Source organism: Andrographis paniculata, unplaced genomic scaffold, assembly GCF_009805555.1.
Source record: "Andrographis paniculata isolate CXL003 unplaced genomic scaffold, ASM980555v1 Contig5END, whole genome shotgun sequence".
Classification (NCBI taxonomy): domain Eukaryota; kingdom Viridiplantae; phylum Streptophyta; class Magnoliopsida; order Lamiales; family Acanthaceae; genus Andrographis; species Andrographis paniculata.
Genome location: NW_026137595.1, coordinates 1087220 through 1108329, shown reverse-complemented (window position 1 = coordinate 1108329; position 21110 = coordinate 1087220). Strand labels below are relative to the sequence as shown.

Sequence of the window (21110 nt, the reverse complement as noted above, 5' to 3'; positions counted from 1 at the left end):
ATATACTTAATTAAATTTATATTATTTTATATTGTATAATATTTTTTAAATAAATTAATTAATTTATTGTTTAAATTATTATTTATTATAAATTTTGTTTGAATTATAAAATTATAGGGACTACCCTAAGTTGGATTATGTTGGAACGGATATTCATCCCAAATATATATTATTAAATCCGATATTTAAATTGGATCCGATTATACTAGATCCGACCGAGACTATACCCAGTAAGACTTGATGGATCCGAAAAATCCATTTTTTTTTTACAATTCTTAAATTTTAATTTAAAATTACACATGTACCGGATCCAATGTATATTACAATTTATGTATTTTATTAGAAAAATATTAATAAAATAATAAATACGTTAAACTAAAAAAATATTTTTAATATAATTATATTATTCGAAATTAATTTTTGATATGTATGGTTGACATGTTATTATTATATTACCCTGATTATGATCCGGATCCAGGCTTAATACTCAAATAATTAGACTCAACTTCAAATAAATAGGTCGGGCTCGGTCGGGTCTCGAGTTTACGAGAATCTATTGTCATCCTATAAAATTATTGATATATTTTCAATTTATATTAATAATGAATTAGAGGTTTAATTTGTCGAAATAAATAAAATCCATAAGAGGACAATTATGTCATTTAGAATATAAAAAATCCAAATCTACGAAATATAAATCCCATCACATTTTACCAACCAAATATAATATGAGATTCTAAATTCTAAATATAATAAATCTCATAACATTTTACCAACCAAACATAATATGAGATTCCAAATCCTAAATATAATAAATCTCATCACAACTGTGAAATTCTAATCCTACCAAAAAAAATCAATGAACCAAACAGCCCATCATAGTACAATGTCATCCAACGGCGTCGATTCAGTATACTATCCACCAGATTGTGACACGTGTCACCGAAATTCCATTCTCGGTACGTGTATATATATATCTTCTGAGCCCAAATGCATGAGATAGGCCCCCGAATTTGGGCCCAAATTGCTTGTTGCTTTCAGTTTCAGGTATAAGTTTAATCCTGTTAGTTTTGTGTCAACATTAATTAGTTGCACTTTCAATTATCGTATACCCCTACACAATAAATTCAAAATATAATATATTTTATATTTTCACAAAATTCAGAAGGGTGATTTACATTAAACTCCCTAATTCTAAATTCAATTTCCCATTTACTCCATATACACTAAATTCTTCTTCTTTATACCCTATTATTATTAATTTATTCTTCTTTACTCCCCATTCACTTAAAATTCATACAATGCCTTTATTTATTTATTTTTTGTTATTTTCATATATAATCCTTAATTACTACCATATAATTTCAATTTTTTTACCATTATCAATGTATATGATACTCAATTTTACAAATACTGTTAAACAATAAATAAATTAATTATATATATAAATACTTACAAGTAAATTACATATATATATATATAGTTAAATGTTCACAACTATTAAATTTTAATACAAAATATTTATAAAGAACATTAATCTTTGATTGAATAAAATAAAAATAAGTTAATGAATATGTACTTCGAACATTTTGTATCGTTCGTCGTCATTTTGCGAAAAATGAAATAATAAAATTGATCATTGGTTGCACAAATTAAGAAATTTGAATTATATTAGGTATATAGAATCATAAATAAAATATTATTTTGAAGGCAAAATTAAAAATTTATAGGTGACAGTGTATAAAATTATAAATAAAAAGTTACGAAGAATAAATAGAAAATTAAAAAGGACAAATATATAAATGGAAACTCACAAAAAAAACAAATTGTCAAATAAAATTTTTAGGAGAATTAACCGAAGAATTGAGGACCTAAAACCGTACCCAAAAAAAAAGGCCCATTCAGATAGTGATAACCGATAATGATATAAAGCAATTCGTTTCCCACCAACGCACGCAAGGTGGAGGGCATAATAGTAGATTCAGACGAGACGGAAAATTTTCGAACCTGCTGAAATTGCTTTTTTCCCACCCAAAGGCAACCGCCAAAATTTGCACTGCAGATTCAAAAGGCTTTCGTGTGGAGGTAAGATAAATTTTTGCGAACAGTACCACAATTCGCGAATCCTGCAGCGCCTCTCGGCTTTCCGGTTCGTAAAGTCTCTTCTCGTCTCCAGTTCATTCTTCCTGTGGTTATTTGTGAGGTATTTTTGGTTGACTTGTTTGATTTTAAAGCTTTTTATGTGTGCGCTGGCTATGGCTATTGAGGTTGAATGTTTTGCTAGATTGGATGGGATTTGGGGGTTTTGTTCTGCTTTTGGGTTTATGAAGTTTTGGTATTGTTTGAATCGGCTGTTGTTTGTTGGTGTGTTGACGAGTTTTTGCCCTAGGGTTTTAGATCCGTTCAGGGTTGTTAGTTTTATGAAGCGTTAAACGATAAAGATATGTTATTGAATCAGTTTTGAAGGTGAGTATGACCGGAAAGGGTGGAAAAGGTCTTGTGGCGGGGAAGACAACAGCGGCTGCGGCGGCTAACAAGGATAAGGACAAGAAGCGGCCTATTTCAAGGTCCGCTCGAGCTGGACTTCAGGTAACTGACGCTGATTGCTATTTATGACTTGTTTAATCTTCGATTGGCTTGATTTCGTTACACTTGTTGTTCTTGACCATATTGTCTTGTTTATGAGGACTTACTGCTGTTGGGGATGTAGAACACGTTCTTTACTTGTTGGATAAAGATACCACTTTGTGTTTTTGAAAAAGTATCCAAATTGAAGGATTTGAAAACGGCAACTTTCAAGCATTGTTGAATCTTTGTTGCCTGGAATTGTCTCTCATAATATATAATTAATCCATCCATTCCTGTTTGGAAATTCATTTATCTTATGCAAATATATCCTTTAGTAACTGAAGCCAAAAGCAGCCTAATGAAACATTCTCTGTACTTGATTGCATTGAAAACTTTGGTGTGAAGTGCAAGAAACCCGAAAGTTGGACAATAGTTTATATAGATTTTATGTAGTTTCTGGTCATAAGATGTCATCTACCATGTCTGAAGAGGATTATATTTTATCTTTTGCCTAAGAGGAATCTCATGAATGATTTGAACATTAGGAAGGTAATGTAGGGCTATGAAATTTATCCCTCAATTATTACCACAGGTGCACATGTTTTCATTTGTTATATTTGTCTCAGTTTTTCTCTGTAACTTGTTTCCTTACAGGCAACATTGTATGTCATTATGATCTTCACTTTCAAATATCTTTTTATTCTATAGCTAAGTACTTTGTCTAACCTGTGTCATTTCCCAATCTTCAAAATTATTGTCACTCATAATCAATATTCTACAGCTACATCTAATGCTTTCTATATCTAACAACACAGGCCACTAATAATCATTTGCTTGTATACTCTTCAAAACACAGTTTTATCTCACCAAAGCATATTCTCTGTTTTCAAGTTTCCGGTGGGCAGAATTCACCGCCACCTCAAATCAAGAACCACTGCACATGGAAGAGTTGGAGCCACAGCAGCAGTATACTCTGCTGCAATCCTTGAATATTTGACGGCTGAGGTGCTGGAGTTGGCCGGAAACGCCAGCAAGGATCTGAAAGTGAAGAGGATAACCCCGCGACACTTGCAGCTTGCAATTCGTGGAGATGAGGAGCTCGACACCCTCATCAAAGGAACCATTGCTGGTGGTGGTGTGATTCCCCACATTCACAAATCCCTCATCAACAAAACCACCAAAGAATGAAGTATGCAATGCTCCACTCTTTCTGTCTTATCTTTATGATCTTGTTAAATCGAATTTCGGAGCTTTCTACATTTGTGGCAGTTTGGATTTGGTTCCATTTTCAGGTCTGTTAGGCATTAGAACCACATGTTGATTCCTGTTAGCTGTGTGCTTGTTGATTGTTGTGCTGTCTTTGACATTATTATTGAACTTGTGTGTTTTAGTATCTGTTGCTAGAACTTGCTTAGAATCTTGATTGATTGTCAGCCGTTGGATTAATTTCTTAGGAAGTAGATTAAGATTAGAATGTTGGGTCCATATTTATCTGTATTCTGAAATGCCGTTTGTTGACCTGGAAATTAGTCGCTGTTTTTATCAATAGTTATGCTTTATTTACTCTATCTATGCAAAGAAACTGTACGGTTGCTTCACAAGTGACAAAATGGCATCTTTAGGCCAAAAAAATATTTGGTTCTATTTTCATAAAAGTTTTGGCAGTTTTTGAAATTTTTTAATAATATTACTACGTGGAAGGTATACATTTGTTTTTCTTTAAAAAAAAATATATTTTATTAATTATTAAAAGTGTGAAAAATAATTTCATAACATTTTTGCTTTTGAAAGTATAAAATAGAATATTTGCTTTTGAAAGTATAAAATAGAATAAATACTTTTATAGAACTTAGAAATATTTTGATATTATATATGATTATTTTTATTATAATTAGAAATTAGTATTTTAAATGAGATAGGCTAAAAGTATAAATTTGGAGTAGGGGTATTTATAATCTATTTTTGTGACGACAATTTTATTAACTCACAAATTTATTATTTACTTGAACAAATAATAATTAATTTGTTATTTTTTCTATTTGTTTTTTTTATCAATTATTTTAATTTTAATTTATTTGATTTTGATATTAAAATATTACTAGTATTATTATTTTTATTTTAATGTCCAATCAATTTTATTGGACAAGAAATAAAAAATTAATGATATTTTTTTTTTTTGTAAAAGAAGAATATTTTATATGATGTATAAAGTACTCCCTTTGTCCTAGGTATTACATAATTTTGGAGAAGTATAATCAATAAATAATTAAAAATATATTAGTAAAAATAAATTAAAATTAAGATAAAAATAACTAATTCGTGTAAATAAATTTAAAAATAATTAAATTAAAAATTTTAAAATGAAATAAAAAGGTGGACACGGCAAGTGGACGGAGAGAATATAATTTTAAAAGTCATTGATAAAAAACTATAAAAATGTCTATTTATACTTGTGTGCAGCAAATTGCGAATATAATACTTTTGGGTGTGTTTATGTTTTTAAATACAATTTATATTTTATATTTTACTTTTCATATAATTTTAGTGGTGTTCTAATATTAATTTGTTAGTTTTTATTATGGGCTTATGGTACGGTAATTGTAAGTTCGTGTTAACTCAATTTTTTTTAAAAATAATTTATTAATATTAAAATAATTATACAATAGATACACATTCAAATGATGTACTATAATATATTTAGTAAGAAATGATTTGGTTGGTGATATGAGAGAGAATTTTTTTTTTTTTTTTTTTTTTTTTTTTTTTCATATATTATACTAAAACGTACTCGCTATGTCCCATCAGAATTAACACTTTGATTAGGGAGACGGTATTTAAGGTGATGATGTTTAATTAGTTAATAATAATTAGTTATCATATTATTATATTATTTTGTATAATTAATACTCCCTTCGTCCCATAAAGAAATATTCATTTACTTTTTGCACTTAGTTTATAAAAATTAATATTATATTGGGATATAGTAAGAATAAAATAGAAATGACTAAAATAATCTTATTAGTATGTGTGATATAAAAGCAATGACATTTGTGTAATATATTGTAAGTTATGTTAGGTATTACAATTACTAAAAAAAAAATGGATACTTTGTTATGGGACGAACTAAAATAGAAAAATGGATACTTTGTTTGTTATGGGACGAAGAGAGTAATATTTAAGTTTTAAAGTAAATTTGATGTATATGATTAAAAAAATTAAAATATATGTTTAAATATTTAAAAATTATATAGCAATTAAAAAATATATGCAATATGAATATCATTAGAATAAAATCTTCTATAATACAAGTAAATAACAAAATATTTTTGATTATTTATAATTAACATAACTCAAATTTTATAAAATTTGATTTATAAAAGATGTGTAGTTTTAAATATAGATTACAATATTTATTTTTTTTTAGGAAAAATGTAGAAATAAAGAGGTTTTGTATGTTATGTAGTTAATTAAGTTTTTGTTAAATATGTTTTGGTTTAATATTTTTTTTTTATCAAAAATAGAAATATGTCGATTGTTACGGAACAGACAAAAATAGAAAAGTGTTAATTGTTACGGGATAGACAAAAATAAAAATAGTGTCAATTATGGTGGGACGGATGAAGTATTTTTCTATTATAAAAAAATAATATTTTACAAAAATATTTATTTTCTTCAATATTTGAAAACCAAAAATTACTCGTATCCTTATAATTTTAAAATATCCCATTTTTTTAGGCAATTTGAAAAAGGTATCAACACTCCGTCCAATATACATATGTATAGAAAGTTTAATTAAATATTGTTCACAAAATAAAAATTAAGTAAATATTAATATAACATCTTAAAATAAAATTTCCAAAGTAAGTATAAATTTATAATAATGACAAAAAAAATAAAAAATAAAAAATTAACGAAGGGCGTAGATTCCTACTAACCTAAAGATGCGTTTCGTTCAAATTATGCCATGGCGGAAGCCTTTGTTTGTTTTCATATACGAACGAACGGTTGTTCTCAGCCAAAAGCGACGATGAACTCTCTCTCTCTCTCCGCCGTGTTCCGCCGAAGTATGGAGGCGACGCTCGTGCAACCGTACAACAACGCTCATGACTCCTTTCTCCCACCGCGAATCAATCGGTCGGTCTCCATGCAAAATCATCGCCGGCGATCTCAATCCACTGGAATTCGATCGACTCTCGCAGACAACAGCGTCGACGTTTCGTCAGTTGCTCGTCAATCGCAAACTGTGTACAACGACAATTTGTTCGATCGCCTCGCCATTAATCATCTCTCTCACTGCTTGCAAGCTTCCACAGGTACTCCGCATGATTAACTGCTTGTTTAGATACTGAAACTGATCGATCAGCTCTCTCGCGTTTCGTAAATCGTAACCGTCGTCGTTTCAGAAAAAAAAACGTCGATTGTTTCAGGATGAGTTTCAATAATCAATATTGATGTAGAATTGATTACCTGATAGGCCTGCGGAACGAAAAGCGTGGATACGACGGATTGGTGGAAGCAGCAACAGTTGCCGCTAGGCATTTCAGTCCAATCGAACAAAGGCAGATTATTATTCAAACACTCGAAATGGCCATTCCCAAGCCTATACTTTCACTGGTCAGTTCTCTTCTCCGTGTCTATTCCAAAATTTTCATTCCATTCTAGAATATTCATGGAAATTAGAGAATCAAATTTAATAGCCTAATTTAGTTCGTGACAACCATAAGTAGAGCGGAAAGCTTGATTAATTCTTAAGGTCCAAACTGGGAAAATTTCTGTTTGTTAACCATATATAATTAATAATGATTCAAGCTAAAAAATACTTAAAGAAATGTTTTACTTTTATTTTTTAACATTTACTTTGTTTTATTAAAAAAATATTTACAAAACAGCAAAAAAAAATATTTAATAATATTTTTACAAATTCTAATATCTAATAAAGAAAATCCCAAAAACTTTATAAATCCCAATTTATTATTTATTTTAATTTATAACTTAAGAATCTATGACTAAGGACTATCTTCGCACCATCTTATCATCTTTTTACTAACATAATTTTCTATATTACCCTTACTTCATATATATATATATATAACTTAAAAGTAAAATAATATTCTTATTTTATCCAAATTTATGTTTATTTTATTTTTATTTTTAAGTAAATATATACAATTTTTCTTATTTTTTTTAGAATTTTTTATTTTTATCTATTTTTTAAAAAATTCATATTAAGTCAAATGAGTATAAATTTAGAAGATGTTTTCAATAAAAAATAGATTGATCTTGAATTTAAAAATAAAATACTATACTCCACTTAAATTAGAGCATTATTATTTGTATCACAGTTTCCCCATGAATAATAATTACAATACTATGCCAGATTTACGATGAATATGACTAATTGATATTTGTTTATTAAATTATGAGCCAAAGAACTTCAAGAAGGGTTTCAAACAAATGGATTGCCCGTAAGAGAATAGCGGAGAGTTGATGTGGCCGACAAATTTATGACTTCAAACCTTACTTGCCGAGTCACATAAACTATACAAAATTGATAGATAGTTTATACATGAGTAGTTGATAAACAAAACCTGTATATATGTTTAATATATTCCATTCAATTAGTGTAAGATCACAATCAACAACTAAGCTATTTTAATCAAATTATGAATATTTAATTGTGATCAGCACACAATTAGAGAGAACAGATTTCATTCCCTTTTGAAGATTATTCAATATTAGATAGTGGCATATGTATCTCTGTACCGTTCCATTCCATTTAGGATTAGGAAATGTGTAATGGGACCTGCTTTCTCCATTTCCTTCATTATTTTTGGGACTTTTCTGTAGATATTTGACCAAACATGATCGTCCAATTTGTTAACTTATTCAAGCATAACAACATGTGCATATAAACAACATAGGAATAAGAATATTATTTGCTGTTACAAACACTGACTAGGAACAAGAATCAACACGTAGTTTAATGCAAAGGTTGTTTTTTTTGTTGGCAGATCAAGACAGTGCTAAAACCATCTAAATTTGCTAGGGAATACTTCGCCGTCTTCACCACGTTTTTCTTCGCTTGGTTAGTCGGTCCCTGTGAGGTATATATGCATATATATATATATATATATGGTTTTTGATTGTTCTCGATTTCTATTCAGGCCTACTTATATACTGCTTTCTTAGACAATATTTGGAATTCTTGGAAGGTTAGAGAGGCAGAGTTTGATGGGAAAAAAGAGAAAAGTGTTGTGCACATACCAAAATGCAGGTGTACACACATCAATGATTCTCAATTATTATCATTATTATTAATTTATACAGACATATTTAGGATGAGAAGAGAAATAATTGAAATTGGGACAGGTTTTTGGAGGAGACAAATTGTGTAGGCATGTGCACTAACCTTTGCAAGATGCCTTCCCAAACGTTCATTAAGGAGTCCCTTGGAATGCCAATCTACATGGTCCCCAGTAAGCATTTCACTAGTGCTAACTTTTAGTAATTTTTATATCATCACAATCTCATTACATTTTTGCAAACTTGTATTAGGGTGCCGAATGATTCGGTACTTTAGTGATAGTACATCGCATTTATATGAATAACACATAACAGATAGATAAATGTAAAACAATCTAATATTAAACTGATAGTATATAACAATAGTCCACACGATATATGTCTATGTTGATCTTAGTGAATATCTCATGTTATCATAACACAACATAGACAACATATTCAATATGTGAACTACATGATAATAGTCCACCGGCATATGTTATTATTGATATTAGCACATGAACTCATAGCACGTATAATAGTTCATATAGCACATGTTACAGTTGATTTAAGCAAATATCACATATTAACATAACACAATGTGTAATATATATTCGACAACAACCATAGATTGTGTATATCATTACAATGTGTTATCACTCAGCGCTTAAGTAGCCCGTGTATGTATACATATATATGATTTGATTGTAACACAATAATTGTTGACCTGTGGATTCTAAGGGAAATTTTTGAGGGTGTTGTTTTTCCAAGAGGCAAAAATAGTAAGTGCACTATTATTTGGGTGTCTACTGTCTAGTGTAGCAATGGCCATGACTGTAGGCCAACAAGGGATAATTTGAATGGTCCACCTTGTGAGTTGTGATGCAATTGCAGCTATATATGAACAAACAATGTGCCTATTAATCTTAACTGTTTCTTTAATGATTCTGTTCCTATTAAATCCAATGGCTTCTTCTCAGTCCGAACAATCCACAATCTATGACTGTATTTCTTTGCCCATCTTCATTAATTTTCTCAATTTGGGACTCTTAAATCTGTGCTGCAGATTTTGATGATATGAGCTGTGACATGAAATTTGGTCAGGAGCCACCCGCACAATCCTTAGATCCAGCATTCACACAGCCATGTTACAAGCAATGTGAGATATCAACTTAATTATTGCAACCTCATATATATATATATATATACTATTTGTCTTAATAATTATTGGACTGTAATTTATATATATATTCATACAGGTAAGTCCTCCGGGAGGCATCAGAAGAACTGCACCAAGTAAGCTTTCTTAAAGAAATCAAACAATGGAAAACAAAGGTCAGTTTAATCATCCAACTAAAATAATTCTGATTTGTTAGTTTCACTATGGATTATCAATTCATGATATGATTTCAAATATCTCTAAGCCAATGGTAGAGCCTTTGAGTTGTGAAAACTTTCACTCTTAATTAGCTCATCCTTACATCACAGCTTATGACAGCTAATTATAGATTGAGGATCCTAAGTTTAAGTAGTAGTGGATGTGATGACCAAATCAGCCATCATTTAAATCCTTAGTGAGCACACCATACCATAGTAGTATCAACATGATAACCCCACGAGTACGATGAAAGCCAATTCCTGAATCAGGATTTCATAGATTCACTGTTCAAGAATTGGACATTTCTTTGGTGCCTTAGATGAAGAAAAACTTCTTATTACTATTTAGGCTTAACCCACAATATTATTTATATATTCTCGCCCTGCAAAAGTGCTTTGACTGAGGATTGTGTTGTGGGGTTTGTAGACAGCAAATGTGGGGTTTCACAATTCACAGTGCTCCCCACTCTCACTCACTAATAAGTGGCTGGCACTGATTAAATCTATGTGCTTTCTTTTCTGTCTGGGATTAGGACAACTGGACAAGTGAAGTGAGGCTCATATATTGTCCTATTAGCTAATCTTGTTGTCTTCACCAAAGATTGCCATGGAAATTGGTGGAATTCTTGAATAATTAGCACCTGCCCTGTGTGAAGAATAATAATTTGTCATGATCACACTAAATCTATCGAATGATTACCTGATTATAATTTATACACCTGAGAGACATGTATACAGTTTCACTCTGAACTTTAATATATAAAAATAATATCTTACAAATGTGATGGGCTTGGAGGATGCATGGGCAGGACAAGGCAGGCAGCCCACTGGCTTGGGCCCTGCAATTTAATGACTTCTCTGCATAAGTTTAACTTTCTTGGGATTGCCATCACATGTACATATATATATTTTTAATTTAATTAGTTTTATTTTTTTGGAGGGAAATGTGTAGCAATCAAGAAAATTAAATACTCTAAAAAAGAAAAGAAAGTGGTAGAGGGCAGTAGCATGTGGCATGGCAGAGTACCATCATGTGTATAATGTATTCACATAGGTAACCTGTGCCCTGTTTGGGATGACAGGGGTCCCTAAAATGTGTGCCCTTCTTTAGAGCAAACTGACCACACTTTCCACTCTTCATTTTTCTTAAGTTTATTAATCTAAGATTTTATTAATCATTTTGTTTCTCTATATACATTTATTTTATTTTATTTTCCTGTGACATATTATAAATGAGGTTGGCTGGCCTGGACTCATCAGAAGCATTAAAACCATGAAAAGATGCCTCTGTGTGTTTTTCTGTAGTATCTCTGAAGAGATTGATTTGTGTACACATTTGAAAATAAATAAATTAGATTGAACATTGTTTTATATGATGAAAACGAATGCAGCTTTCGTTGGTGTGAGAACTTATTTTACAGCTTAGTAAAAACTTATGTCATCACAGTCTAACATTTATCTAAGTCTTAGAACTTCACTATGCAAAATCCCCTGTTTGGCTAACAATAACAATTAGGATCATAAGAAAGCCAGTTTCCTCCTAGGCTTGATGGATGATAGAATGTTTCTTGATTCCAAAGCCACCATATCTCTAATTGATTCACCGATTAGATCCTTGAATATCAGCCGTTCGATGTCCAAAACCATCTCCGACATCTCCACCTGGTTAAAACTCCAACCAGTTACGCCATCCCCGGCGAGGTCTTTCTTCAAGACACCACAGATGGTGTCAAACATATCCTCACCTATATTCTGCACTTGAATTCTTTGAAACTCCAACCAGACCTCGTCAACGGATGGTTTCGTGATGCGTTGATTCATCACACTCCATGGGGGCAATCCCTCATTCCTGTCGAGGATTTCATTGACTACGTCGAAGATAACTTTCCTCTGCATTGTCGAGAGCTTCGACATGTCCTTTCCCTTTAGATACTGCTGCTTCTCTAGCAGCAGAAAGTTATCTGATACCTCCCGGAAACAATGTGTTGTCCGGATGACGACATCCGAGATGTAATTAAGATTATTACAATCTTCCTCGTGTTTAGACATAATGGAAGAAACCGTAGGACTCCATAATCTTTCTTCTAATTCATCGGAGTGGTCTGTTGCAATAAATAAAACATCAGATTGGTAAATAAACACAAGGTTTGGAAGTTCTTCCATAATGGGAAAGCTAATGCAGTGTCATTTTCATAAGTAGAAGAAAAGGGTTATAATAATGACAAATATAAGCTCACCATCATCATCAATATATTAGTAAAGGACCACATAGAAAGTCACTTTGTGGTCACTAGTTCATTGGCAAAAGGCTAGTTGCATTATTTATGGAGACATCAGATTTGGTTCCACATACACACAACAGAGACTGGACCAATTCATTCAACTGGGCTATAGGACACCAACAAGTTTCTGGGAGCACATCTAATGCATCAACGTACCAATGATTTATAACCATCTGATCTAACAAATGCTCACTTCATCATTAGCAGTTAAAATCGCCGCGGCTAGAAATTTTACCGGAAATTTGTTAAATCGATAGTCAAGTTTTTACCTTTGAAGTCAGTGGCATTGTGTTTCATTGTAACAGGTGAAGGGATCACCAGCTCATCCCTGTAAAATGATGAGTCGAGAACCGAGACGGGGCTCGGCTGCGTATCGCTTGCCGTTTCGACTATGTTGTGGATCAGCTTATCACTTCCCTCCAACAATTTCTTGTCCTCTTTGTGTTCACCTGCTTTTGACCTCTGCAGACAATTATAAGAGTAGTTTTTTATATGATAATTAACGTGATTGAGATATAGATAATTAATCCTAATCCAGCATTGCTTTACCTCAGCAGCATCTGCGGATGTAGTGATGCTGCTCCCTGAAATGGAAGATGTTGATGATTCATCCTCTGCAGAAACAACGGCTGTGATCTTCTTATCTTTCTGAATCACAGCCGTTGGTTTCTTGCTCCTTGGCGGCTTGCGGTTGGCCGTTGGATCAGGCCTGCTGCCGAGTTTCCGTGGTTGAACCGGATCCGGTCTCCGGCCCTCCGCCGGTTTGTTTATTCTCCTCTGTTTTTCAGCGTTCACTGGTTTAGGCTTCACCGGTGAGTTCGATTGTCTCTCACCTGCTCTCCTGGTCGGACTTCGGATATTCCGTTCAAGTTTGGGACTCGGCGGGGCGGAATTTTCTCCGGCAATGCTGTTATGGCGGAGGCCGCGGCGTTGATTTGGAACATTCGTCGCAGAAGAATCACTTCTCGTCCTTCGATTGATTGGAGACGATGCTGGCAATCTCGACGGCGTGGTTACGACGGTTGTTGATGCGTCGGGGATAATGCTCCGGCGTTTGATTCGATTTTGCTCCGGCGGTTTTCTGGAACGGAGGAGTCCTTTTAGGTGCAAGGCTTCGAGGATTTGTTTCAATGTCTCCAAATCTTCGGCGTCCTCGCTAACTCCTCTCATTCTCAGTCTGTTCTCAACCTCTTCGTAGAGTGATGCCTTTTGTTTTGGCTCCGAGAAGAAGTCTTCCGAATCGAAGCTGCCTCTCCTGAAAGGTTTGCGCGATTCAGCGGCGGCTGTATTGTTCGGAGAATAGCTCCTCGGATCTGAATAACGCGCCTCCATTGGCTGGTTGGCTTTCACAGCGGTGGATTGAGTTTTTGTTGGCTGCTTGTTGGAAGGATTGCTTCTGTCTGCGATTAGTCTAGAGGCAGAAATCTCTCGAGAGAGTCGAGATTCGGAGGCTGATCTTCGAAGCTCCGGCGTAGATTGAGGTTCTGAGACGATGTTTGAATCTGGAAATGGCTCCAGCCCCATGAGCCTGACGACGACACTCGGAGAGCGGTGGTGCTGGCTTTCGTCGGACGCAACATCGCTCGTAACACCGTCTCGACCGTCGGCGGCCGAGAGAATGGAAGCGCCGGTGCGGATTTGTTTCGGATGGAGACCTCCTTTGGCATCTGTAGTTGCTCTACTGTCCAACGAAAGCCTCGGTGCTTCCTTCCAAAACCTCCACGACGAACCGCCACCGTCTCTCAATTCAAATACCGGAAGAGGACGAATCGGTGACTTGGACGGCGACTCCGCCACCGCCACCACTGTCGATCGGAGCTCCTCAGTCGTAGGAGGTTTCTGTTTCGACCGTACTGGATTCGGCGGCGCTAACAAGCAGTACGGCGCCTTCTCCTCCCCGATTCTCCTCGGCTTCGCCGGAGGCGAAGCCGACGAAGCCGCCGACCTCTCCGACTCCGACGACGTCGTCGTATCCGCGATCTAGAAGACAAGAAAAAAAAACGATGAGTGAAACAACAAATTCATTCACCATCACCGAAAACCGCATCCAGAAATTCACATCTCACCGGCGAAGATTGGTCGCGCTTCGCCCAACCGATGCGTTTTCCGGTCAGAATCTGGCGGCGATCGAATAGCTGAAACAAAGCAGCTACGCATCCCATCTGCTGCTTCTCCTCCTGCTTCCCCAAACTTCGGTTGCGTTCTAACCTCACCGCCATTGCCTTCACTCACGGACATTGGAATTGAAATTGAAAGTGATACCCAGGCATAGGCAAGCACGCTATTTCCATTTCCATTGCCATAAATCTCCGGTGGGTTTGGCTAAAGTCACGGGCGGGTGAGTTTACTGGTTCATCCCCCGTTCCCGGTAAGGCATGGAATGAGGTGAGCTGTGTGTGTGTCCCCGTGGGTGATATAATTCCATATATTTCCCCCCGAAAATGCTGCACATATATATATACACACAGTGCGCTTAGCAAATCCAGGTCACCCACCGTCTCTACAGTATGGGTTCCACGTGTCACTTATCCGTATTCTTGAATTCCGAAAGCCCGCCCGCCCAATTGCACCGGTCATTATTATTAACACTGTAGTTCAATTATTTTCTTTTCTTTTATTTATTTATTTTTATATTTACATATGTCACAAAATTAATTTCAAAAAATATGTATTCACAAAATTTATAATCGTTATGTCATATCTCTTTGAATATTATAGAAAATATAAAAATAATTTTATTAAGAAGTAAATTAGAAGTCAAATGATATATAAATATTTTTAACTAGCAAGTGTTTTTCTAAATTTATTTAGATACAGAGATTAAAAACTAATTATTATTTTTCGTCCTATTATACTCCTCCCCTTAACATACCTAGCAAGATTTTTCCTTTTTTTTTTCTGTCTAACGCAATATTTTCAAATGTAAAAATAATTAATTATTATATTTTATTTCGTTATATTATTTAAATAAAAAATAAATATATGTTCATCTCTCGTCAAATCATCTAATTCTCTAATTATTTTATTTAATATTATTATTATCTCAAAATATTATTTGAAATAAAATATTTATAATTTTGAATAAATTATTAAAATATTGATATATTTGAATAAATTAGAATTTTAACCAAATCAAAATTTAATAGATAATATTATAAATAGAGGTAAGAAAACACACGGTCGTTTCATTTCCTCTTTTCCCACACAATTTTGATTTTTATGCAATTTATATTTTTTTTCATTATTTTTTTTCTTGTTGGCCTATTTGGTTTCTTTCTTTTTCTTATTTGGTTTTCTTTTATTTTTCTTATTTAATTACTTATCTGTCTTTATTTTATTTTTATGTATTATTCTTCTTTTATCTTTTTCTACTAACATGATTTCAGATTTTTTAAGGGAAGTTGGAGAATTCATTCAATTTTTCAGATTGTTTTCTTCCCATAAGTTTTAATTTTTATGCAATTTATTTTTTTTCTCATTATATTTTTTTTTTTTGCAGTCTATTTGGTTTCTTTTTTCTTTTTTTTTTTTCTTTAATTTCTTGTCTATCTTCTTTTGACTTGATTGCTTAATTCTCCTTTTATCTTTGTCATTTTTTCTCTTTTTTATTTATTATATTTTGCGAACATCATTTCGGATCTCTTTTTAAGAAAGTCGGAGAACTCATCCGATTTTTTACGGACCCACTCTGATAAAGTGTCAAAAAATATTTTGAATGACAACTGCTGTAATTATTTATTAAAATAAAAATAATACCATTTTAAGTGGAAAAAATTATTCCCTCTGTCCCATTTATCAATTATTATGTCCACATTTCTATTTATGTCTGTTTCATTTATTCTGTTATTTTTTTTTAAAAAAATTATACACTTTAATTAATCCAATTAATTATTTTAATTTTAATTTAAAATTATTTTTATTATACATAATTCTTTTTTACTAATAAATTTTTAATTATTTACTAATTATATTCATCATAAATTTTTGCATTAAAAAGAAATATTTATTATTAATTAATTAAGTGTAAATTTAGTTAACATAAAAAAAAGAATAATATAATTTTAACACACGTATAAATTATATATAAATTTAATTATATAATTTTGACGGATAAAAATAATTATATTTTATTTGATATTGGTTCTGTATGTGTACGATTATTTTTGTGTTAATGGGTAAGTAGTAATGATTCGTTAGTTATAACAGTGAATTAACTTAAGTTGGCAGTGAGTGGTATTATATAACATAGTTGCCAGGGAATGGTATATTTTAAGTAAGGGGTTATAGAATGAATAATTATTACACGTGTCAGACATGGTAGGCATTTATTAGTACAGATTTGCATTTGGGTATCTATTTGTGGAATAACTATAAGCAGGGACGGATCTGAAAGCCAAATTTTTTATAATTTTTTTAGTATTAAAAATTTTAATTTTTATGTATTTATATATAATTTGTTCTCAAAATTATATAAATTCATATATAATTCTGTCATTATTATGTATTTAAATTTATTAGCTAAATATTAAATAATTTATAATATTTTGCCCCCCAAAAATTTAGATGCTAGTTTCGTCACTGAATCTATAAGTATCGTTTTAATATTGCGACAACAGAATATGAGTTATCGACACATAATATTCAAAATATAAATAGACTTATATATATTTACATAATGTAAAAAGAAAGGAATCAGAATTTTTAGCACCCTTGCTAAATGGTGGCATCACGCCCATAAATAACGTACTATTTGAATTTGAAAGGATATTTATTTTATCTATTTAATTTTTTAATTTACTTAGGGTGTGTTTGTTTGGGGGTTTGGATTTTGGATTGGGATTTGAATAATAAAAATTTTGAATTTGAATAGTTGTATGATGTGATATAAATAGGGTTTGATGTGATGTTTTGAATGTAAAATTGATTTTTAGTATAATATAAAAAATGAAAAATAGGTGTTTGATTTGATGTTTTTGGGGGAAAAAAATTGGATGAATAGTGGAAATCCTTCAAAATCCTTCAAACAAAGAGAACCATAGCTTAATAGGCGGGCTTTAGTAGATGAGGACAATAGTTGAATGTATCCAGAGGTCTTTCGATTTTGAAATCCTTCGTATAATTACTAATTTTTTGTTTCTGATTTTGATTTTGATTTCATTTAGAAATTTTATTTTAGTCGATCTTTGAATATGAGAATCAAGTATGCACATATTTCTGCGATTTGTCTGTCATGTTTCTCCATAGCTTTATTTTCGACTGCGTTGAGAGTTATGTCGTTTTCGATTTCAGTAAAAAGCTTATTATTTTGACTCCGTCGAGAGCAACATTATTTTCGATTCTAGTAAGAGTTTATTGTAGCTACACTATTTTCTATTTTTCTTTCATGTCCTTCGAGTGCTGGATTTGTCATCTTTAGAGGCATTTGTTCAAATCTCGCCGATCCAACACTTGAAAGACATGAAAGAAAGATCGAAAATAGCTTAGCTACAATCGTCTACATGAATGAAAGATTGTAATTGATTTTTGGTCTACCTTTGAATACGAGAATCATGTACTTGTATATCTCTGCGATATGTCTCACATTTCTCCATAGCTTTGTTTTCGACTGCGTTGAAAGTCATATCGTTTTCGACTCCAATAAGAATCCCATTGTTTTGACTCCGTTCAAAGTAACATTGTTTATGATTCCAGTAAGAGTTTGGTGTAGCTACATCATCTTCTATCCTTCTTTCATGTCCTTCAAGTGCTGGATCTGCAATCTTTAAAGGCATCTCCTCAAATCTCGCAGATCTAGCATTTGAAAGACATGAAAGAAGGATCGAAAATGGTGTAGCCACAATCGTCTACATGAATGAAAGATTGTAATTGGTTTCTATCTACCTTTGAATATGAGAATCATGTATGCGTATATCTTTGCGATATGTTTGTCACGTTTTTTCGTAGTTCTGTTTACGATTGCGTTGAAAGTCATATTGTTTTCGACTCCAGTAAGAGTCACATTGTTTTGACTATGTTGAAATTAGCATTGTTCCGACTCTAGTAAGAGTCTCATTGTTTTGACTTCGTTGAAATTAGCATTGTTCTGATTCCAGTAAGAGTTTGTTGTAACTACATCACATTCTTTCTTTCATGTCCTTCAAGTGCTGGATCTGCTATCTTTATTGGCATTTTCTCAAATCCAACACTTGAAAGACATGAAAGAAAAATAAAAAATGGCGTAGCTTTTAGGTGAAACGGTCATTCAGCATCCGACATGGTGAGACGTGTTGGAGATTCTCGTTTGCAAATATATGATTAATGACTGTATTTTCCTAATAATTTGAGCTTTTAGGTGAAACGATAATTCAACAAGACGAAACCACCTAATGATTTCCAAAATGAATTGGAAAAAGGACAAGAGAATTCCTTTTTTGCTAGTAAATAAGTATATATTATGTTCTTGGAAGAAGATGATCAAAGATGTACGGCTCGGTGTACGTTGGTAATGCAAATTTTACTACTTTATTCGTTTATATATTTAATAAATTAATATTGAGTGAATAAGCAGCAAACCATAGATTTGTGTTTTTATAGAATGTAGTATTTCTTAGGTGATTTTTATTCTGTTTTTTATTTTTAAATCTTTTACATTTTAAGATACTTATTTATTTATTTTTGTAAAATATTAAATTAAATACTTTATAGATCACAGTAACTCCACTAGTTAACTCCACTATTGTAAGACATTTCGAAGAAAAGTTCAAAACCAAATTCTTACGGGCTTAATCCAAACCGTAAAATATTGACCCAGTCTTAACCGTATATAATAATTTATTATTATTATTATTATTATTATTATTTTGTAAAAACTAGACTAGAGTAATAAAATTAAAATCAAAATCTCAAAAACAAACACACTCACACCCATTTATTTACATCAACTGTTTTTTTTTTTAAAGTAAAATTATTCTTTTTTAAATTTTATTATTAATACGTTTGCTTGAAAAAAAAATTATAAAAAATTACAAATATTTATATTAAAAATATATAAATATAAATAATAATCCAATGAATGTATGATTTTTTATTTTAATTTGAAACAACAATAATAATAAAAAGATGTACATGGTAAATACTGCGAAAGTAATAATAATAATAATAATAATAATAATGATGGTGATGATAGTAATAATAAGAGACCTGAGTGAGTGAGTCTGATCCTGACTGGCCACATTCATCAATACTTACAAATTTGACCGCTTCGCTTTCAACTTTCTCTCTCTCATTACACTGCACTGTACTTTCTGCATTCTATTCTATACATACATAAATTATACTTTCAATTATTATATACTCTATCAATTCCAGATGTGGTAAACTATTCACTTATCCTAGCGTAATTATTTATTTATTTATTTATCAAACTTAATTTATAAGATATTAGATTAAATTAAAAGTTTACATGTACAAATTCAAATATAGCAATTGCAGATTTTTATATTATATATATAAAAAAAATTACTCTTTCTATCCCTCTTATAAAAAGATGGCAAAAACATGTACAATAAAAAAATTTGATCCGATATAACAAATTGTGAGCCTAAAAAAATAGGCAATAGTTTTTTCGAACTCTACCTAACTCAATACGCCAATAAACCGAGTTATGCTCATTTAATATTTAATATATTTAAGATCGAGCCGTGCCTGACTCAATCCGATTTTTTCAATTAATATTTAATATATTCATATATATATATTAACTAATAAAATAGTAACCAAAATTTAGATGTAGCATAATGCTGAAGTCTTATGGGACATATGAAGTGTTAAATAATTTTTTTTTTTACAAAATAATATTTATATAAGTATATATCTTCTTGAGGTGTAGTGATAAAAATATTTAAATATCAACAACAATATTTATATAAAAAATAATAAAATAATATCATAACTTATTATTAATAACTTACTAATTTACGCTATTTAAAATATCATATTTCTACCTTTTTGTCATCGGGCCCGAGACGAAGGAAGTATATATTCTATTTTTATAAAAGAATATTTAACATTCTCTCCGCCCGCTTTAAGAGTTACATTTTTTTTTTGTCGTGCTGATATTTGAATATTAATTATTATATTAAAACGTAGTACAAATCGAAAAAAAATAATAAAATATTTATAATTATGTATTATAATGCTAATATAATAATATTTGTATAAAAAATATACAAATATATACAATGACTGTAAATGTAACTCTTGTAAGTGGACGGAGAGAGATGACCATTTTTTTTTATACGTCCACTAAAGATGATTCATTTATATTTTTAGTAAATTTATTCATTTTAAACATATATAAAAAATATAAATCATTTATCAAATTTATAACCGTATAACTCAATATAATTTTTTTTTTTTTTTATCTCTCTTCCAAAAACAAATACTACATTTTTATCTATATTTAAAACTTCTAATATTTAATAGAATTACTTTTAAGTTAAATTATAAATAAATTTTTGCTTATTTGTATTATATAAAATATTAATATTATCTACAAAATAATATGCATATAGATATAATTTACTAGTATATTATACTCCCCTCCTCCTATTTACATTTATC

The 21110-nt window shown here is 31.4% G+C and overlaps 3 protein-coding genes across 7 annotated transcripts; 2 read left to right on the top strand and 1 right to left on the bottom strand.

Annotated features, from left to right (window-relative positions):
• Positions 1-1950: 1950 nt before the first annotated feature.
• LOC127258663 (probable histone H2A variant 1) lies at positions 1951-4114 on the top strand. Of its 3 annotated transcripts, none has more exons than XM_051285590.1 (3): positions 1951-2149; positions 2459-2589; positions 3460-4114. In XM_051285590.1, exons 2-3 carry the CDS (start codon positions 2473-2475, stop codon positions 3754-3756), a joined length of 414 nt encoding a protein of 137 aa, XP_051141547.1. In that variant the 5' UTR covers positions 1951-2149; positions 2459-2472; the 3' UTR covers positions 3757-4114. The 3 variants fall into 3 exon arrangements, with proteins under 3 accessions (XP_051141547.1, XP_051141548.1, XP_051141546.1); XM_051285591.1 differs by having other exon boundaries at positions 1951-2203; positions 2467-2589; XM_051285589.1 differs by having other exon boundaries at positions 1952-2203.
• A 2470-nt stretch (positions 4115-6584) lies between these two features.
• LOC127259169 (beta-carotene isomerase D27, chloroplastic) lies at positions 6585-11508 on the top strand. Of its 3 annotated transcripts, none has more exons than XM_051286317.1 (8): positions 6585-6881; positions 7043-7182; positions 8580-8672; positions 8781-8842; positions 8938-9044; positions 9917-10009; positions 10110-10185; positions 11465-11508. In XM_051286317.1, the coding sequence occupies exons 1-7, from the start codon at positions 6596-6598 to the stop codon at positions 10148-10150; spliced, it is 822 nt and encodes a 273-aa protein (XP_051142274.1). In that variant the 5' UTR covers positions 6585-6595; the 3' UTR covers positions 10151-10185; positions 11465-11508. The 3 variants fall into 3 exon arrangements, with proteins under 3 accessions (XP_051142274.1, XP_051142273.1, XP_051142272.1); XM_051286316.1 differs by lacking the exon at positions 11465-11508 and adding an exon at positions 10761-11026; XM_051286315.1 differs by lacking the exon at positions 11465-11508 and having other exon boundaries at positions 10110-11026.
• Positions 11509-11612: 104 nt separating this feature from the next.
• Positions 11613-14896, bottom strand: LOC127259168 (protein LONGIFOLIA 2-like). The gene is made up of 4 exons (XM_051286314.1): positions 14576-14896; positions 13059-14489; positions 12779-12971; positions 11613-12329 (listed from the first exon to the last, which is right to left on the bottom strand). Exons 1-4 carry the CDS (start codon positions 14726-14728, stop codon positions 11746-11748), a joined length of 2361 nt encoding a protein of 786 aa, XP_051142271.1. The 5' UTR covers positions 14729-14896; the 3' UTR covers positions 11613-11745.
• Positions 14897-21110: the final 6214 nt, after the last annotated feature.

Bases quoted from the DNA above. Each gene is read 5' to 3' on its own strand.
- LOC127258663 (XM_051285590.1), top strand. From the start codon at position 2,473: ATGACCGGAAAGGGTGGAAAAGGTCTTGTGGCGGGGAAGACAACAGCG. The intron at 2,590-3,459 runs GTAACTGACGCT...TCTGTTTTCAAG, and splicing joins CCGCTCGAGCTGGACTTCAG to TTTCCGGTGGGCAGAATTCA.
- LOC127259169 (XM_051286317.1), top strand. From the start codon at position 6,596: ATGAACTCTCTCTCTCTCTCCGCCGTGTTCCGCCGAAGTATGGAGGCG. The intron at 8,843-8,937 runs GTGTACACACAT...AAATTGGGACAG, and splicing joins GTGCACATACCAAAATGCAG to GTTTTTGGAGGAGACAAATT. The intron at 10,010-10,109 runs GTGAGATATCAA...ATATTCATACAG, and splicing joins ACAGCCATGTTACAAGCAAT to GTAAGTCCTCCGGGAGGCAT.
- LOC127259168 (XM_051286314.1), bottom strand. From the start codon at position 14,728: ATGGCGGTGAGGTTAGAACGCAACCGAAGTTTGGGGAAGCAGGAGGAG. The intron at 12,972-13,058 runs GTAAAGCAATGC...AATTGTCTGCAG, and splicing joins CATCCGCAGATGCTGCTGAG to AGGTCAAAAGCAGGTGAACA. The intron at 12,330-12,778 runs GTAAAAACTTGA...TTATTGCAACAG, and splicing joins CAATGCCACTGACTTCAAAG to ACCACTCCGATGAATTAGAA.